Source organism: Pleurodeles waltl, chromosome 3_1, assembly GCF_031143425.1.
Source record: "Pleurodeles waltl isolate 20211129_DDA chromosome 3_1, aPleWal1.hap1.20221129, whole genome shotgun sequence".
NCBI classification, from domain to species: Eukaryota; Metazoa; Chordata; class Amphibia; order Caudata; family Salamandridae; genus Pleurodeles; species Pleurodeles waltl.
This window is the reverse complement of record NC_090440.1, coordinates 813,460,408-813,477,718: the sequence shown is the minus strand read 5'-3', so window position 1 is coordinate 813,477,718 and position 17,311 is coordinate 813,460,408. Positions and strand designations below refer to the sequence as shown.

At 42.5% G+C, this 17,311-nt stretch overlaps 1 protein-coding gene across 1 annotated transcript in view; it reads right to left on the bottom strand.

The window, feature by feature from the left end:
- Positions 1-17,311, bottom strand: part of PDE3B (phosphodiesterase 3B) — a 1,361,488-nt gene that overhangs the window by 551,634 nt on the left and 792,543 nt on the right. The window contains exon 7 of the mRNA XM_069223694.1: positions 15,987-16,078. Within this exon, the coding sequence (XP_069079795.1) occupies positions 15,987-16,078 (92 nt within the window). The remainder of the gene's footprint in view (positions 1-15,986; positions 16,079-17,311) is intronic.

Sequence of the window (17,311 nt, the reverse complement as noted above, 5' to 3'; positions counted from 1 at the left end):
ATCAGACCAAAAGGTAGACGAACGAACCTATACGTTCCAAAAGGAGTAATAAATGCTGTCAAGTTCCTGCAAGATTCATCTAATTTTATCTAGTGATAGGGTGAGGTTAGATCGATCGTGGAGAAAACCTTGGCCCCTGACAACATAGCCAACAATTCAGATGTATTAGGAAGTGGGTATTTGTCTACCACCACACTCTTGTGAAGTCTGCGTAGGTCCACACAAAGCCTAATGCTACAATTAGATTTTTGAGCAATGACAATAGGGGACAACCAATCAGTTCCCTCCACCTCCTCAATCACACCTTGATCTTTCAATTTCTCAAGTTCAGAACGTAATTCATCCCTCACCGCAAAAGAAACATTCCTAAACTTACTGAAGTAAGGCACGGCACCTGGAAGTAGATTGATTTTATGTGAGTACCCTTTCATGCACCCAATTCTACCACTGAAAACCTTACCAAACTCCTTGCGTAAACCATGGCTACAGATCAAAGTTCTAAGCCATGATAAACATGAATACAGCCAATACAACACACCTGCTTTAGACAATTCTGTGATAAGAGAGTGAAGTAATTTGCTCCAATTTTTCTTTGAAAGAAGCGAGCCCGAAAGACATCAACACAAAGAAAATGGGGATTAGGAAGAGGGGCGACTTAAAATGAGCTCCCTACAAAAGGGACAGGGATACAGACCAGGTTTACAGCAACAAGATGGTGGAAGAGTACTAGGTACAACACACCCTGCCGCCAGACTACCGATGTTTATTAAATACATAACTTGCTTAACACTAAATACTAAAAAGATAGTGAAGACATGGGTGACAGATTAATGAACATAAGTACCCAATGAGCCACAACTCCTGAACACGGAGCCTGGGGAACAGAGTAAAAGCCTACTGCAAGTACACAGAAAATAAGTCTTTAATTGTTTTGTTGTGGGCACTTACTATACTGCAGCAATTCAGGCCTGAAGGTGTACCTTGCCGCTTTCCTACTCAGAATCTATACAGGCAGTTATAACATCCATGCCTTGAAAAGTCTGTTGAACTTGGAAGGATCTGCTCACATCCGAATTTGCAGAGGAGGATAGTTTCAGTGAAGTGGGGAAAGATATGAGAAAGATCTACCGCCAAATCTGGAAGTGCGGATACAAGGGATCCTTAAAAGGCTTTATTTGCAGACCTGAGCCAGCTGATGGGTTGGTAGTGGCAATGTCTGTTGTACAGGTAAATTGCTAATGAGTTTGTGCCTTCTGAGCCGAGCGTTTTCCTACTGGCAGTTAATACAGGGCTTTCAAAATGGGAGCGGAGGAAGAGCGTGAAGAGAGAATACAAATTAGCCAAGCCGCTGTATTCCGTACAACTTAGAACTTAGACAGCAGTATATCATTTGCTGCCACTAGTAGTGCATTCCCATTCTCCTGGCGACTCGTGATCAATGCTCAGACAAAGGTTTTTCTTGATGCGGAGAGGAGCCATGGAATTACTTTTCTTAGAAGGTGCATTGTTACAAAGCAAGTGCCACAGGTCGCATTAACTTGCATATCATGGATGAAGTCTAATCCAGTTTAATGCCAAGGTTTTTTACTACTTGTTTTGGGCATGAGGCTGGGCCAAATTCAGCAGGCCACCAGTCGGCGACCAGAGCTCCGACTTTACAAAACAACATTATGTCTGGTTTTTCACTGTTCAATTGGAAGCAGTTGTTAGTTATCAACTCAGCAATTTGTCTCCTGCAGTTCGGGAACAGAGATGTAACTTCATCTGGATTCTGCCAAAAGGAAATGACTAGCTTCTTATTGTCAATATTGTCAATGCATGATACAATCTGATGACAATTGGGGGGGGGGGGCACTTAGATATTAAATAAGTCAGGCTCAGAACACTGCAGGACTCCTTTGTTGACCAGCATTGCTTTAGTTGTATTAAATGTTTTACTTATTTCCCGACAGTGAATCTTGAAACCTTAAGATGCCCTGAAATATTTAGGTATGTATTTGATTTATGTGTGTTGTGTATATTATACTGGAAGGCAATGTTACCTCTGCTGATATGTGACATGTTTAAAGAAATAGAATAACTCCGATATTGCCAATGGAAATACATTTAAGCGCACACTAAAAAATGCAATTAGACTTCATTACAATCCCTGGTGGAACGCCTTTTTCATAAAAACTGTTAGATGTATAAACATTAGATCAAAAAGACCAAAGATTGGTATGTTTCTAATAACATCTGTATGCATGACACATTCCAAACTTTTTGAGGTGCAGTAAATAAATTGCTTTGCACAGACTAACTAAAGTAATCCTACTCTATCAAAAGAGTACAGTGGTGAAACTGCTAACTTCTTAGCATATAATTAATATTTACTCCACAACTAACCTAACAGACTGGATGTTTAATCCTTGTTCAGCACGATACTACTGATTTTTCACTAAACAACCATCCTCATCTATCAACAATTTTGACCATACTATTGCAGAGCAATGTGTTATGCTAATCAAAGGTAGGTGAGTTGTGGTTTTGCCACTGGTTAACTTCCCGTCAAGGGTTTAGCATTATTCCCACTTGTTGCAGCAGAACCAGTTATTGGCATGAATGGCATCAAATTGTTGCTTACAACAAGCCTAATCCACATCACCTTGAAGAGGGTCCACTGATAAAACCAAGAGCAGATTCAATGGATTTGACATCCTACACACGAACAGCTAACTTGTAATATCCAGTTGATCTTTTGGATCCGCTAGGTATTGCCCAGGTGCATCCATCTGAGAATATCAATAGACACTGACACTTACCATCCTTCATTCGGTATGACTGTGGGACTGAAAAAGATAATAACTTCTCTAACAGATGGAATCAGTGTTGAGATGGATGGCAACTATTTCAAGGTATAATCCTTCTGGATTTACTGACTGCATCCCACCCATTGACTACACAACTCTTAAAAGGCTAAAGGATATTGATGTTTAAGAAACTGGATAAAATCCTTTACATCGGGAGAACACTCCTGGTTTCTGTGCCATCACAATCAATCACAAGGGTTTCACAGGGTTCATCGCTGATGTCCTTCTTCAATGTTTATACTCTTTCCCCACCACACATCTGCTACTTCAGCATCAGTTATAACCACTGTGCAGCTGACACTTAGTGTCAAGTAAAACTCCTTCTACGACAAAAAGGTATTTTAAAACATACATACTGACAGGCAAGAAGTGGATTAGCTGTAACCCACAAAAACAGATGGTGAGAGAAGGACAAGCCTCAATATTGGAGCCCAATTATGTGTCCCCTACAGCTTGACCCACGTTGGGTACTTGTTCGGAGAGTAAAAAACAAATACTAATCATGGATGCTGTCACCACAGATCTACGTTCTAGTAAAGTTTGAACTTTTTAATTTCCATACCACTGAGATGATTTCCACTATCTCAGTGTTTTACTTGAAGTACATTCCAGAGTGATTCTGGTTTTCTCCTAGCTGGACTTCAGCAACAGCACCTTCCTGCATGCTTATTTCACAATATAGACATTATATCCTGCCACTCCTAGATTGCTATGATTCCTGAGCTATAGCAGGACTTCCCAAGCATTGGATCACTGTGTCTTGATCACCCTAATAACGAGAGCTCTAGATAACGGGTGCACAATAAGTGGACATGATCTAAGCCTGCATGGGTACCTATGGGCAATTAGACAACGATTAGTTCAGACGAGAGGTATGGGGTGAATCAAGATACACATCACAATTATCATCATTTCTGTAAAGCATGAATGCCCAGCTTGTGTTTCACAGATCACTATTAATGTCTTACAAATTTAAGGTAGTCACCCGAAAAAACAGAAAGCACACAATACAAACATTTGACAGGAAAGATAATGAAAATGTTATGTGATGTGGAAGCCATCGACAAAAGAAAATCGGTGGTAATCACACCATAAAGCAATGAAATCTGGACTAAAGATAAAGAATAATTTACAAGAAGCTCTAATATTCCAAGAGCTGGAAGGACATCTGGAATGCATTAATGAACAGAAACTGGTACTTGTAGGGTGCTCTCAAACAGCTAAGGTTTGTTAAATTCAAAAAAGATACTTAAATCTACATGGATGACTGCAGGTTACTTTTGTTAGCATCTCTTATGGTGTATTATTACACTTTAACAACACAAACTGTTTTTGAACACCTAACTTTAATACATAACAAACAACCTACCAAGTAAATTCAACAACTGCTTCCAGAATTTCTGCAAAGGCAAGCATGTCTCAAAGTTTGTGTGTGCATCTCCAGAACCTGGGAAGCCCACCAAACCTGGTATAGAGATGGATGCAGTCGACCACATGGCAAGAGAAAATTGGACTCACACAGACCAGAGGTTTCCACAATCACCTTGCTGGCTAGTCAGGTTACTGAAGCAAGAAAAGGTATTAAAATATAAAACGTCAATGAACTGAGTGGTGTGCTTGCCAAATGGGAGTCATCACACTCCTCATTTGTGCATAAAGCAGTTTATAACTTAGATAGCCAGTCTTGATCTCTGGTGAGGGGTTTGAGGGCCACAGCAGATATTCAAAAACATCTTTTGTTAGCTATGTTGATATTTCAGCTGTGAGCCTCTGGTCTTGTGTTCAGTGTTAGAGCAGACCTCAAGGTGTTGGGAATATTCTTTGCTCTCAGTGGCACTGCAGAGGTTTACATAAAAGTCAGCAGAAGCAGGGCAGTCCAGCATACCTTTATCAGGGCTTTGAGGCTTTGTCCTAACCAGAAAGAAGTGGGCAGCCTTCCAGCACCACACTCTGGATAAGGTAAGAATAAGTAGTCCATGTAGCTGCAAGCCCAAAAATGTAGAGTGAGTTGTAGGGAATCTCTATCTGATATTCCCAAAGCTGGGCATTTGGGTGAATACCCACAGACATTCAGTGCCCACTGCCTCAACTTCAGAGTCAGACAATTAGGCTCAGGCACAGTTTCCTCAAGAAAGCCTCTGGGATAGAATTCTTCACAGACTCCTTTAAAAGTGGAGGGGAACCAGGGGAGATGCATGCATAGTAAATCATGTTGGTTTCTGTGGGCATCACTCATCTTCATCTTTTTTCATACATTAATGTAAATGGTCAAGAGCAACTATGGGCTAAATGTGCACCAGTAATGCGTGAGAAAACTAACAGCAACTCACTTGTGACCATATAGTTATTTAAAAAATGCATCAAAAGTGCATTCAGCATTAAACTAAACAAAAGTCCCAGAAAACAAGGTTTTCTAAGAATTCAAACTGTGTGGGATAGCACCACCTTAAGGTTTTGGAACGGGCCATAACAGTGTGGAATATGATGACCCTGTATTGACTCATGGCAGGATGACAGGTCAATATGATAAATATCAATGAGCACGATGACCCACTAGATGTAAAGTTATCATTTAAAACAACCTTTTAGATCTGGCAGTCAGGATGATCCAGTAGGGACCACATTCCTGGCTAAAAACGCTGATAATTGACACTGGGAGAAGAAACAAGAGGCATTTAAGGCCAGAAAGAATCTGATTGATTGTCCCTGATGAGGCCAGTGATACAATAAGAAGGGGGATTCAGACGAAATCCATTAATATGTGGTACTTCAACACCTGGCCTAATTAATGGTGAAATATTCGTTTTGAGATATAGAATGGGCAGAGGTGCTCCTGAAAGCAGACCTCAGAAAAGAAGTGGAGAACCGAAGAGCAAACAGAAATGGATAGTGGAGGTGTAGGGTTGTTGTGTGCCTGCAAAAGTAATAAGTCCATCATTCCCCTTACTGGTGACCAAGCACCTTATTGTAGTGCTTGACTCTCTCAAGGAGTGAGGCAGAACAGTCCAAAGGAGGTGGTGTGGGATATTAAAAACTGTACACTGGAACATAACAATAATACTCAATAAATGATTGTCTAGTCAGTACTTTTTATTTAGACAATGGAGAAGTACACATATTACACACATGCTACTAAATACTATGCAGTAATTTAGAAATATATATATTGGCAGCTGAAAAATGCCATAGTTGACATTGCGTAATCACCCTTGACCCCCTATAGCGCTCATATAGAGATACAAGGTGAGTTTATTGGCTTGGTCTAAGATTCAAGATAACAAATCACATGTAAAGGACATCACTTGTGTGTAAACACCATCATCAATAATAATACTCAAGTGTAACGCACTTATTTCTGTGAATGAAAGAATATAATCAGTGTCAAAACTGTTGAATCAAATAAAGTGAGCAAAATGTGTGTATTTATGCATTTTCCAACCATAATAAAATTAAATTGTAACCCTAGAGGACATCACATTTTAATTATATTTCCTTGCAAGCACAGACATGGGCCCTAGTGAGTGTTTCAAGGCCTGTACCTTCCTTTACATACTCTTGGAGTAGTGTCTTTACTTCTGTACTGGGGAGAGTTGCATAGCTTTTTCTTTTGTTTTTTTCATTTTTTAAATATTTTGGTGTAGAGGGGGGTGCTCATCCCACTCAAGCACACCTATGTGCCTCATCTGATGGGGGTATCCCAGGAAGTGTGATAGTGCTCCCCCTGACCTCCTCTGCTTCAGAGGGCCAGGGATGTGGTCCTGATCTGTTTTTTCAATAAGCATGACTCGAGGCAAGGGGTCCCAGACCAGGAGAGTTTTTTGGGGGTGGGGCCTCAGTGGCTAATATGCCCTCTCCCTGCAAAAATTAAATGTTGAATCCTGCACCGACCCTTGGGCCTGGCCCATCCCATGAGTAAGTAGTGAAAGAGATGCAGTCCTCAGGAAGCTAGTTCTTCTGGTCCCCTGAACCAGTCTTCCTCCTGGTCTTGGTTTCTGAGCACAAAATTCCAGGGCCCTCCCCAAGCTGGTCCTCAGGGAGTATGAGGTGGCCAGCCTCACTAGACCCTGGGGTGACCCATATATCCTGGGGTTAAATGGCCAGAGACCTTAGGAGAGGAGGATTCCAGAAGCCAGACACCCCTTGATAATCCTATGGTGTGATGTCACCTCTCCACCCCTGTCCCAACCTTCCTACGCAGCATGCTGGGATAGTTCAAAATGGCATCATCCAGGAGTCAGTGGTCTCATCTGCTGCTTGGGTCTCAGCTCCGCCCCTTGCTGACATCACTGCCAGGGTCTTACACACCAAAAGTTCAAAAAGAGCCCCCCTCCTGGGTTGGTTCCAAAGGTATGGTCTCCCTCCTTTGTTCAGTGGGCTTCGGCATCCCCAGTACAGTGTGACAGTTGATTGACTGATTGATACAGATCATTCTGCCCAATCCATTTACGCCTCAGGAGCTGGGTGAAGCACTGTTAATTGCTGTTTGTGTGGGGAAACCTTTGTTCCTGCTGCTTGAGAGAAATGTAATTATACTGACACAGCAGGATGACAAAAGGTCAGGGCTCTGATCCTGAGCTAAGCCAGAGAAATGTGACAATTCTGGATGACCCAAAAAGTGCACAGATATCACTTTGGAAATTGCAGAATTTATTTTCCCCACACAGGTTACACCCAAATTCGAGACGCAAATGGTCTCTGTAGGCCAAAGGGAAGCAAAATTACACTCTAAGACAGTTCTCTCCCTATGTGTATAATAAAGGGACACTACAGACAAAACAGTAAATCACACTGGCTTTCCCTATAAGTGTACACTAACAATACAAGGCCTATGTCAGGTGAAAATCTAACCCTGCAGTGTCCCCACTTTGCCATGCTACCATGCAGGTATACGTGTGCAGACTTGTACACGTGTAACCAGCAAAGTGTCCCTTGCTGTGTCGTAGCGGCCTTATCCTAAAATTCAGACACTGGTGGCAAACATGCGCAGTCCATTTGCCATGTGATTACTGTGGGTGAGACACGTAGTGAGATTCACCCACAGTAAAAAGACCAAAAACCCAAGAATCCAGGCGTACTGAATGGGCAGAACCAGACTACAACAGGAGGTTAGTATAATGACCATGTAGGGACCCTCATTTCTGGCATAATCAATAGATTCAAATGAATGTGATGATTTATGTCATGAACAACATCAACTGTCCCACCTTATTGGTTATAATGAGCGTGGCAGGGGGGTTTGGCCAGGCCCTGCAGCCAACCCTACACTGTGATGGGCATGTGTCCCAGGAAGGGAGCCACATCTTTTCCTTCAGGTTGTGGGCAGCCAACCACCACGCATGCTTAAGCTCGACGATCCAAAGTAGTAGATCTGTGGTGTGAAATATACATTACTTTTGAGCCTGAATTTCTCTACTGAACGAATTTACACCAAATGTTGACAATCTCACTTTCTGATCTAGCTTTCTGGCAAATTTGGTGTAATTCAGTTCAGCTGTTTTAGCTCTAGCAGTGTCTAAAGTTTGTATGGAAAACTGCAAGGGGAAAATGCTTTTTGGGTCCGCCTCAACCCCCCCCCACCGAAAAGGTGAAAATTCTTTAAGGTGCACTAATGTTATCAGTGAACCCAAAAATCTAACGGTAACTACTTTTATTTGAGAAGCCAATTCATCAAAAACTTTCCACTGCATGTTCTGGTTTGCCCTGAGTGAGCGTTTATACATATCTAAGCTATATATATATATATATATATATATATATATATATATATATATATATATACATGCACACACACACACACAAACACACTCAAAAAGGGTGCTCCATCTGCTATTACACTCAACGCTTCAATTTACACATAGAGCCAGTAAGCAATTCCCCTGGGTATGTTTAGACACAGTGCAGAGAATGAGCTGAGGCGAGATAGTAACTTTAGATTATGGGGCAAAGAAACCAACTAAAGGGTTTCCCTCTCAGGGTCCTTGAAAATTGCGACTCCGGTCCACCATCCTGCAGTTTAAGAGGCTGCCAAGAAGGGATTACGGGCACGCCAAACTGTTCAAATTTTTAGTCCTAGAGGGATTTTAATTCAACAGAAAACGCAGCATTTTTGTGAAATCCAATTTCTTTCTTTGAACAATTTTGAACTTGCTGATTTTCAACAAACTTCAACGTGTTCTTAAAGTATTCTCAAACTGCATTATGTTTATACAATATTCAATGTGTTTTGGGAATTAACCCCTTTATCAAGATAATTTTATTCATTATTTTAAATAATAATGAAAAACCAACATTAAAAAAAACAATGCCCACTTGCTGTGCAAATGTGTCCATAGATTACAAATACATAATATTCAGATCAGTTAGGCATCAAGATGTTGCCATTAACGTGTCAAACTTAACCATGCCAGTCACCTGCTCCAGTACCACTTAACAAAAGTCTCATGAGTACTTGTAAATCATCAGTTAAATACAAATTTATGAATGATCGTCACAAGTCCTTAATGTCCAAGTCACAAGACTATTCATGGTCTTAGTTAATGTTACTTGGAGGCATCGTTTTTCACATATATTCAGGACTATTCACAGTGTAAAGGTTTTGTACATTATCTGCCTGCAATTGAATTTTAATAGGTTTCCATGGCAGGACTCCAAACTGTACAGGCAAGGCTTAGTCTCATATCACAGATGCAAACTGTCAATTAATGCTCCTGGATCCTCATTTGGAGCTTTATTTTTAATCTGCCACACACAGTTTGACACAGGAGTATTCATTAGCATGTAAAAAGCTTGTGAATAACTAGAACTATTATCTGAGAGTTATACTAGTACATATTCTAGGATCTTATGCTGGATCCTTTGATAACACGCTTAGAATTCATAGGCATGGTTAAGTGGCAGTTCACACTGTAAACATTGGTTCTTTCGTTGACTTATCACCTCGTTTCAAATGATTTCTCAGATTTATTAGTAATGTAAATTTTTGGGGGAATATTAGTGAAAGTCTTTTCCAGTGTTTCAATCTCATTTTATTCTTATACCTCAATTTAAGGGCTAAAACGAATGATTAGCATGAAAACATCTTCAGTTTGCCAACTTTTGGCAAGAACTCTCTTGGTGGGTAATCTGAATGATTCCATCTACAGCTCGCTCAAGGACTCTGATAGGTGCTGGCTGTATGGCAAACTACTGGTCAACTATTTTAGTTGGAAACAAGTTGCAAGCACCTTATTAATCGGTTTAGTATTCAAGCCAGTGGCCATTCAGCATTTTTAAGATAAATCATCATATCTAAGAGGTTAGCTTCTTGTCTTTCCACTTTAACTATTCATTTACTCATATAATGGGTGGTGGAAAGAAAAGGAAATAATTTTTCAATTTAATTGTGTGTACTGCTGCAAATACCCAAAATATATCTCCACTGCAAATTTTCCAATATGTTCTTTCGAAATAATACAAACATATTACCGTACCCCAGTGCAGTGTTACTAACCACTGTGATATGTAAATAAAATTCACTCCTGAAGTTGAATGAAAATATATGGAAAAAATCATGTTAACTGACTGATCGAGTATAGCATAAATTTTAGGACTTGATCCAATATCTGAGTTTCCTACAATGTGTGGTACATTTCCACAATAGTCTGTGATACCACAAGTAAGCAAACAATAAACAGGTTGCACATGCTGGTATGAAAATATTACTGTGGGTTAAAGTTATACTATTTTGGCAAAGGAACAAATACAAAAGCAGAAGGTTTTAAATGCACATTTGTGTCCATACATGTGTGGTGAATAGTTCCAGCTATGGATCCTCTGAATTATCCAACTGCTATGTTATTGCCTACTTATCAGTTAATCTATTTATTGGCAACTTAATGAACAAGTTACTTACCTTCAGTAATGCCTTATATGGTAAAGACATATTCTAGTTGCAGATTCCTTACCTTGTGAATTTCCCCAGGCGTCAGTCTGGATCCAGAGATTTTTACTTGAGCAGTATCCCTGAGATCCGGCATTGATCAGCTTCATGTGCGTCACTGTCCATGATGGATATGACATCACTGGTCTGGCGAGCTGATGCCAGTTTCGTCACTTTCCATGCCAGAAGCGTAGAGCCATGAAGAACTCTGATCACTGGTGCGTCAAAACTGGGGCCCTGAATGAGGAGTCCCTGTCCCTAGAAATCAGTTTGCAGAGCGGGAAGGATTGGGGGGGGGGGGGTGTATTTGGATCACTAAGGAATCTGCAACTAGAATATGTCTCTACCAGGTAAGCCGTTACTTAAGATAAGCAACTTGCTGATCTGATAGACTTCTAGTTGCAGTTTCTTTACCTTGTGATCAAATATACAAGCAATACCATCCTCAGAGGAGGGTCTGTGAACCAAGATCAAAATATAAAGTCCTGCAGGATTGAATGGGCAAAGTACCCATCCCTATGGACATGACTGTCCAGACAGTAGTGTTAGGTAAACATGTACAAGGAGGCCCATGCTGTCACCTGACTGATATCAAGGACTGGAACTCAGTGTGTTAATGCAGTGGTCGCAGCTGCTGCTCTAGGAGAATGAGCACACAAACCTTCAGGAGATTGCTTTTTGGCCAGTGCGTGGGAGATTTTAATACAGAGTACAACCCATTTGGAGATCGTCCGCTTCTGTAATGCCTGACCTTTCTTCGCACCCACATAACCAACAATAAAGAGTTTATCATACACCCGGAACTCTTTTGCACGGTCAGGGTAGAAAGCCAACACTCTTTTTGGGTCCAGGTAGTGTGTCTATCCTCTTCCTTTGAAGAATGTGGGGGTGCATAAAAAGCAGGCAGGGTGATGGATTGGTCTACATGAAAGGGTGTGAACACTTTAGGCAAAGAGGAAGCTCTGGTGCAAAGCACCACTTTGTCAGGGTAGATGGCAGGGTAGATGACAAAGCTTGCAGCTCACTCACTCTGTGGGCAAATGTGATGGGAGGTTGTTTTTGAAGTGAGAAGCCCGAGAGGGCAATTGTGGAAAGGCTCGAAAGGAGTGTACATCAGGAATGTCAAAACTAAATTTAAATCCTATTGTGGCAAAATGAGTGGAGTTGGAGGAAACATATATGAGTAAGGGCTTTAAGGAATCTATTTACAATTAAAGACAAACAAGGAAGGTTGATCAGGCAACCTTAAAAATGCAGAGATAGCAGATAAGTAGCCTTTGAGAGTGCCCATAGCAGAACCATGCTGGGCCAAAGAAAGTACAAACAAGAGAATCTCAGAAAGAGTTGGAAAGGAGCTCAACAGACTTTTCTGTGCACTATGCCACAAATTTCTTACAACAAAAGGAGTATTCTATTTTAGTGGAATGACGCCTGGCTGCCAAGATACCATTACAGACGTCAGGCGGAATGTCAAAAGCTGTCAACTGCTGCCACTTAATCTCCTTGCAAGATGGCAGAAATTGGACAGTTTCAGGTGGAGAACCCTCCCCTCCTGCTCCAACAGAAGATCCTCCTAAAGGGGCAGTCTGATTGGAGGATTTATGGCCATGCTCAGCAGCTCTGGATACCAGATTACGCATGCCCGGTCCGGAACCACAAAGATTACTTGGGCCCGGTTGTTCCTGATCATCTTGAGATCTCTGAGCAGAAGTGGTATGGGCATAAAGCGTTGCCAGGTGATTTGTGCCTTGGAAACTCTCAATACTGCTGATACTGTGCATTCACTGCAAAGGCGAACAGATCTAATCAAGGCTCTTCCCACTGCTGAAAGACATTGTGCTACCTCCAGAAGGAGATGCCATTCATGATGGACCAGGCATTGTCAGCTGAGTTTGTCTGCGCTGACATTTAGAGAGCCTGTCAGATGTTGAACCAGCAGGGAAATGCCCTGATGTTCCATCCACGTCTAGAGGAGCATAGCCTCTTGACAAAGGGTCCACGACCCCACTCCACCTTGCTGGAGTCCCAAATGGGTGTGGTGCTGTCCGTGAGCACTACCCTTCCCATTGAGAGAGGGAGGAAATGTTTTCAATGCCTGTCTGACTGCCTGGATTTTCGACAGGTTGATGTGTAGTCTGGAATCTGCTGGAGACCAGACACCTCTGATCTTACTCTCCCCCATGTGGCTGCCTCATCCCAGGAGTGACGCATCCGTCACTATCAGTTCTGATTGGGGAAGGGAGAGGGATCTGCCTCTAGCCCAATCATAGTTCATTAGCCACCACTGCAGATCTCATGCAGTTCCCTCCGAGATCTGGACCATGCTAGCGAGAGTCCCCTGATGGTGCGCGCACTGGAACTTCAGGTCCCACCGCAGAGCCCACATATGCCATCCAGCATGTGTCACCAGCAGGAGGCTACGAGGCCCAGAATACTCAGTCATTCTCACCGAAATCCAGGATAGAGGCTGAAACATCGATAGTCTAGCCTGAATATCGTGGACTCGCCCCTCAGGAGGATAAGCCCAAAGTTGTGCCCAGAACAACTCTAATGAAATGGAGAATCTGAGAGAAGCCAGGTGAGACTTCAGCCCAATTATAATGAACTCTAGCGAATGCAGGAGTTCGGCCTTAGTCTGGAGGTGGGAGACAACAGCGTGGGGCGAGCCCACCTTCAACAGCCAGTCATCGAGGTGCGGTACGACTGAAACCCCTCACCTGCACAGATGAGCTGCGACCACCACTATCATCTTGGTGAACACCCGAGGAAGGCTGGTAAGGCCAAAAGGGGGCACAGTGAACTGGAAGTGCTTGTGGCCCACCGTGATATGCAAGTAACGTCTGTGGGAAGGCATGACGGGGGAATATGGAAATAAGCGTCGTGCAATTCCAACAATACCATCCAGTCTCCTGGGTCCAGGGCAGATAAAATCTGAGCCAGAATAAGCATTTTGAGCTTCTCCTTTTTTAAGAAAGATTGAGGGATCGAAGGACTAGGATAGGACATAGGTCCTTGTCCTTTTTTGTTACCAGAATGTAGTGGGAATAACAACCACGACCTACTACTGGCACAGGAAACCTCTCTCAATCCCTTGGCCAAGAGAGCTGTAACTTCCTCTCAGAGAAGTGCCAAGTGGAAGGTCGTGGTGGTGAGACCAGAGCCGGTTAGGATCCATCAATGGATCCATGGGTGCCCCTCAGAGATGAGGCCAAAGCAGCCGGCGCAGAACCCAAAGGTTCCCCTTCTAACTCTGCAGGGCTTGAAGGCATGCAATTGAGTAAGACTGCCCAAAGATGAGCCGTACGGCCTCATAAAACTTTCATCTGGGTAGGGGGTCGCTCCAGCTCCCGGAAACTCTGGGAAGTATGAAGTCTGCCCAGATGCAGGCTCTGCAGATGGAGGCTTTGAAAGACGGCACTCCTTTTCCCTTGTCTGGTCAACGACAGCTGGGGTGAAGTCGAATAACATTTCACCTTTTTTGCCTCGACTTACCCAAATGTCCTTATGACTTGGAATGGGAAGAAGATGATGGGGGAGGCTCTGTGACTGATCCCAAGACCTTCCTGTAAAATGAAATCGGGACTTATGTGGAACAGAGCAAATGACCGACATCAGCTTTAGTGACCACTCCATCAAAGCCTTGGAATTCATGGTCGAACTCCGGTCCTGGTCTCGCTCCAGACACTAAAGGCTCACGAGGTGCAGATCCATCACAGACATCGCCCAATGACAGGACACCCAAGGTTTGAACCCAGTCTTCCTAGAGGACATCCTCGACGCACCAGGAGTTTTACAACTCGAAAAAACAGAAAGTAAAAACAAAAAGCCAGTCAAAAACTGAAGGGTAGCGCTCTTCAGATCCGCACTGGCAGGTGGAGAAAGAAAAGAACTGACGTCAGGGTGCCACCTATCGAGGACCAGTGACTTCATATCCGGTGCGACGACGACAGGTGCAGAGCTGGTCGACACCACCTAACGGCACGTAGGGGTACTGCTCAAGAAAAATCACATCCAGGCACTTAGAAAGAAAAGCATGGCTCAAATGCAGAAGTCTATTACATATAAATGTACCCAGAGCACCATAAAGTTCGGTGATGGTCTGTTTCCCAAAGCAAGTTCAAATTATAAATGAAACATAACTGATCAAATTGACGAATTGCTTTTCCATAATCAAAAAACAGCCATTGTATTTCCAACAAAAGCAGGCAGCTGACACGTGTTTCACCTTTAACGATGTTTTCAAGGTCGAAGCATGTAACTACCATTACTACTACTAGCACGTAATTAATCCAGATTCATAGTCACTTGAAGATCTGAGAGTATACAGGACACTCTGAGAAGCAGAACCAGGTTAAAATGTAACCCTTGTTAAAGTAGTAATAAATGCTATAATAAGCCCCTCCATAGTGCAAGAGAGCCTTGAGTGACTATCAATCTGAATTTATTTAATTGAAAGTTTAGCCTTGAAGAAGTAATCGAAGACAAAACACGTGTCAGTTGTCTGCTTTTATTGGAAATACAAAGCCTATTTTTTGATGCTCGAAATGCAGTTTGTCAACTCAATCAGTTTGTATTTGTTTGGGAAATAGACCATCAATGGTCCTCTAAGTGCAGTTATTATGTTTCTGATACGTGGGAATTCTCTGCATACATTGTTCAACATTTTAGTAGCGTAGTGGTTGAGCACGCTGAGCACACTTTGAATTTGATTGATTGTTTATATCATGCTTTGGGAGGTGCAGACCATACTTGCTACCAGTTTTCTCTTTCTTTCTGTTACACCAGCTACCCCCAACTAACTGCACTTTCTCTCTGTCTCTTATCCTCTGCATATACCCATCTAGATACTCTCCAGCCTCACTCTCACTACCGGTCACTCATCCTACCTATCCAAACCAAACTTAGCTAGTTTCCTTACCTGGACCAACCAATCTTAGTGCGCCCTGCTTTTGCAGGTCCCTGCTAAGGACCACATTTTAATCTAACTGTTTCGGCCTATAATAAGTCTTCAGTCAGGATTCAAATATATATTAGGTAACAATTTTTTCTTTTTTTTGGTGTAAATGTTTCGTTAAGCAGTTGAATTCGAATCTGTTTGATACTCATTTACAAACAGTGCATAAAAACGTTAGTTACATTACATTTTTACATTTAGAATTTTAAGACATATCTTCACAAAAGAGACCAAATTTCAAATTTAAGGCTTTTCTAAATCCTACCTGAGATTCTATCTTGATGGTCAGTATCAGTTTGAAAATTGCTCTCTCCCAATTCCGAGGATGGCACATGTTTTAAAATCTGGCGGCCACAACTGCCATTAAAAATAAAATGAGACCAAATTAGTGATATTGGTAAAAGATAATAAACATCCTTAACAACTCTGGTACTCATATCCCCACGGTTCTTTTCCTACTATTACTAACTTTAGCTGTGAGTGTTCACGCACCTACTGGAAGCTGTAAAACCTACTAAGCACAGCAAGACCCACATATACCCAACTGGTGTATGCAGCACTGTACTACTTCCAAAGAGCAGATACAGAGATCACCTTCTCCGGGACTACAGCGTGGAAATGCATAGTATGGTTAAAAACGCTTGGTTCTAAAGGTTTTCTGATGGAAACAGGAGAGAACAACAGTACTTGGGTGATAAAAATGGGGTCTCTGTTTGGCAGAGGTATACACCCTTGTACAAATAGGGACCACAAGCCTTGTCAGGGTAAGTCACACACAATCCAAATTATCCTGTGCCCACCCTCTGGTAGCTTGGCACTGAGCAGACAAATGTGTAAAGCATTTGCGCAATAAACCATACAGTAACACAGTGAAAACACCACAAAAATACACCACACATGTTTAGAAAAATATATGATATTTATCTGGTTAAATTAAGGTCAAAACAATAAAGATTCAATAAGTACAAGTTGAGATATCACTTTTGCAACATTAAAAACTCTTAGATCTTAGAAATCAACAGGTGTCTCTTGGTTTCACAAAGTACCTGGTTTGCGTCAAAAATGACATGCACGGAGACCGCAGGAGGAGGAGATGTGTGGAAAAATAGGGCGTGCGTCAGAATTTCCTGCGCGGCACAGACAATGTGTTGTTTCTTTCCACGCTGCAAGGGGCTTTGCGATGATTTCCGGCACGCAGCCCTCACTGCGATGCGGGTTTCTTTTTGACGCCCAGGGCCGATGCATGGAAATCCGGTGAGTGGGGGACAAAGTCACAGGCGTTGCATCGATCCGGTGTCGTGATGCGCCAAATTTTCTGTTGCACGGCAGGCGTGGCGTCAATTCTTCAAGTCGGGCTGCATCATTCCAGTTTGGCTGTGTGTCAATCTGGCACGGCTGTGAGTCGAATTTCCGGTCGCAAGGCAGGCGCTGCATCGAATCTTTACTCAGGAAGTCCGGTTGCGTACTTCCTGTTTGGCTGTGTAGCGATTTTCTCGATGCAAGGCAGGCTGAGCGTCGTTTCTGGCAAGCTGTGCATCAATTTTCGGCACACAAGGAGTTCCTTGAAGAGATTAGGTCTTTTTGGCCCTG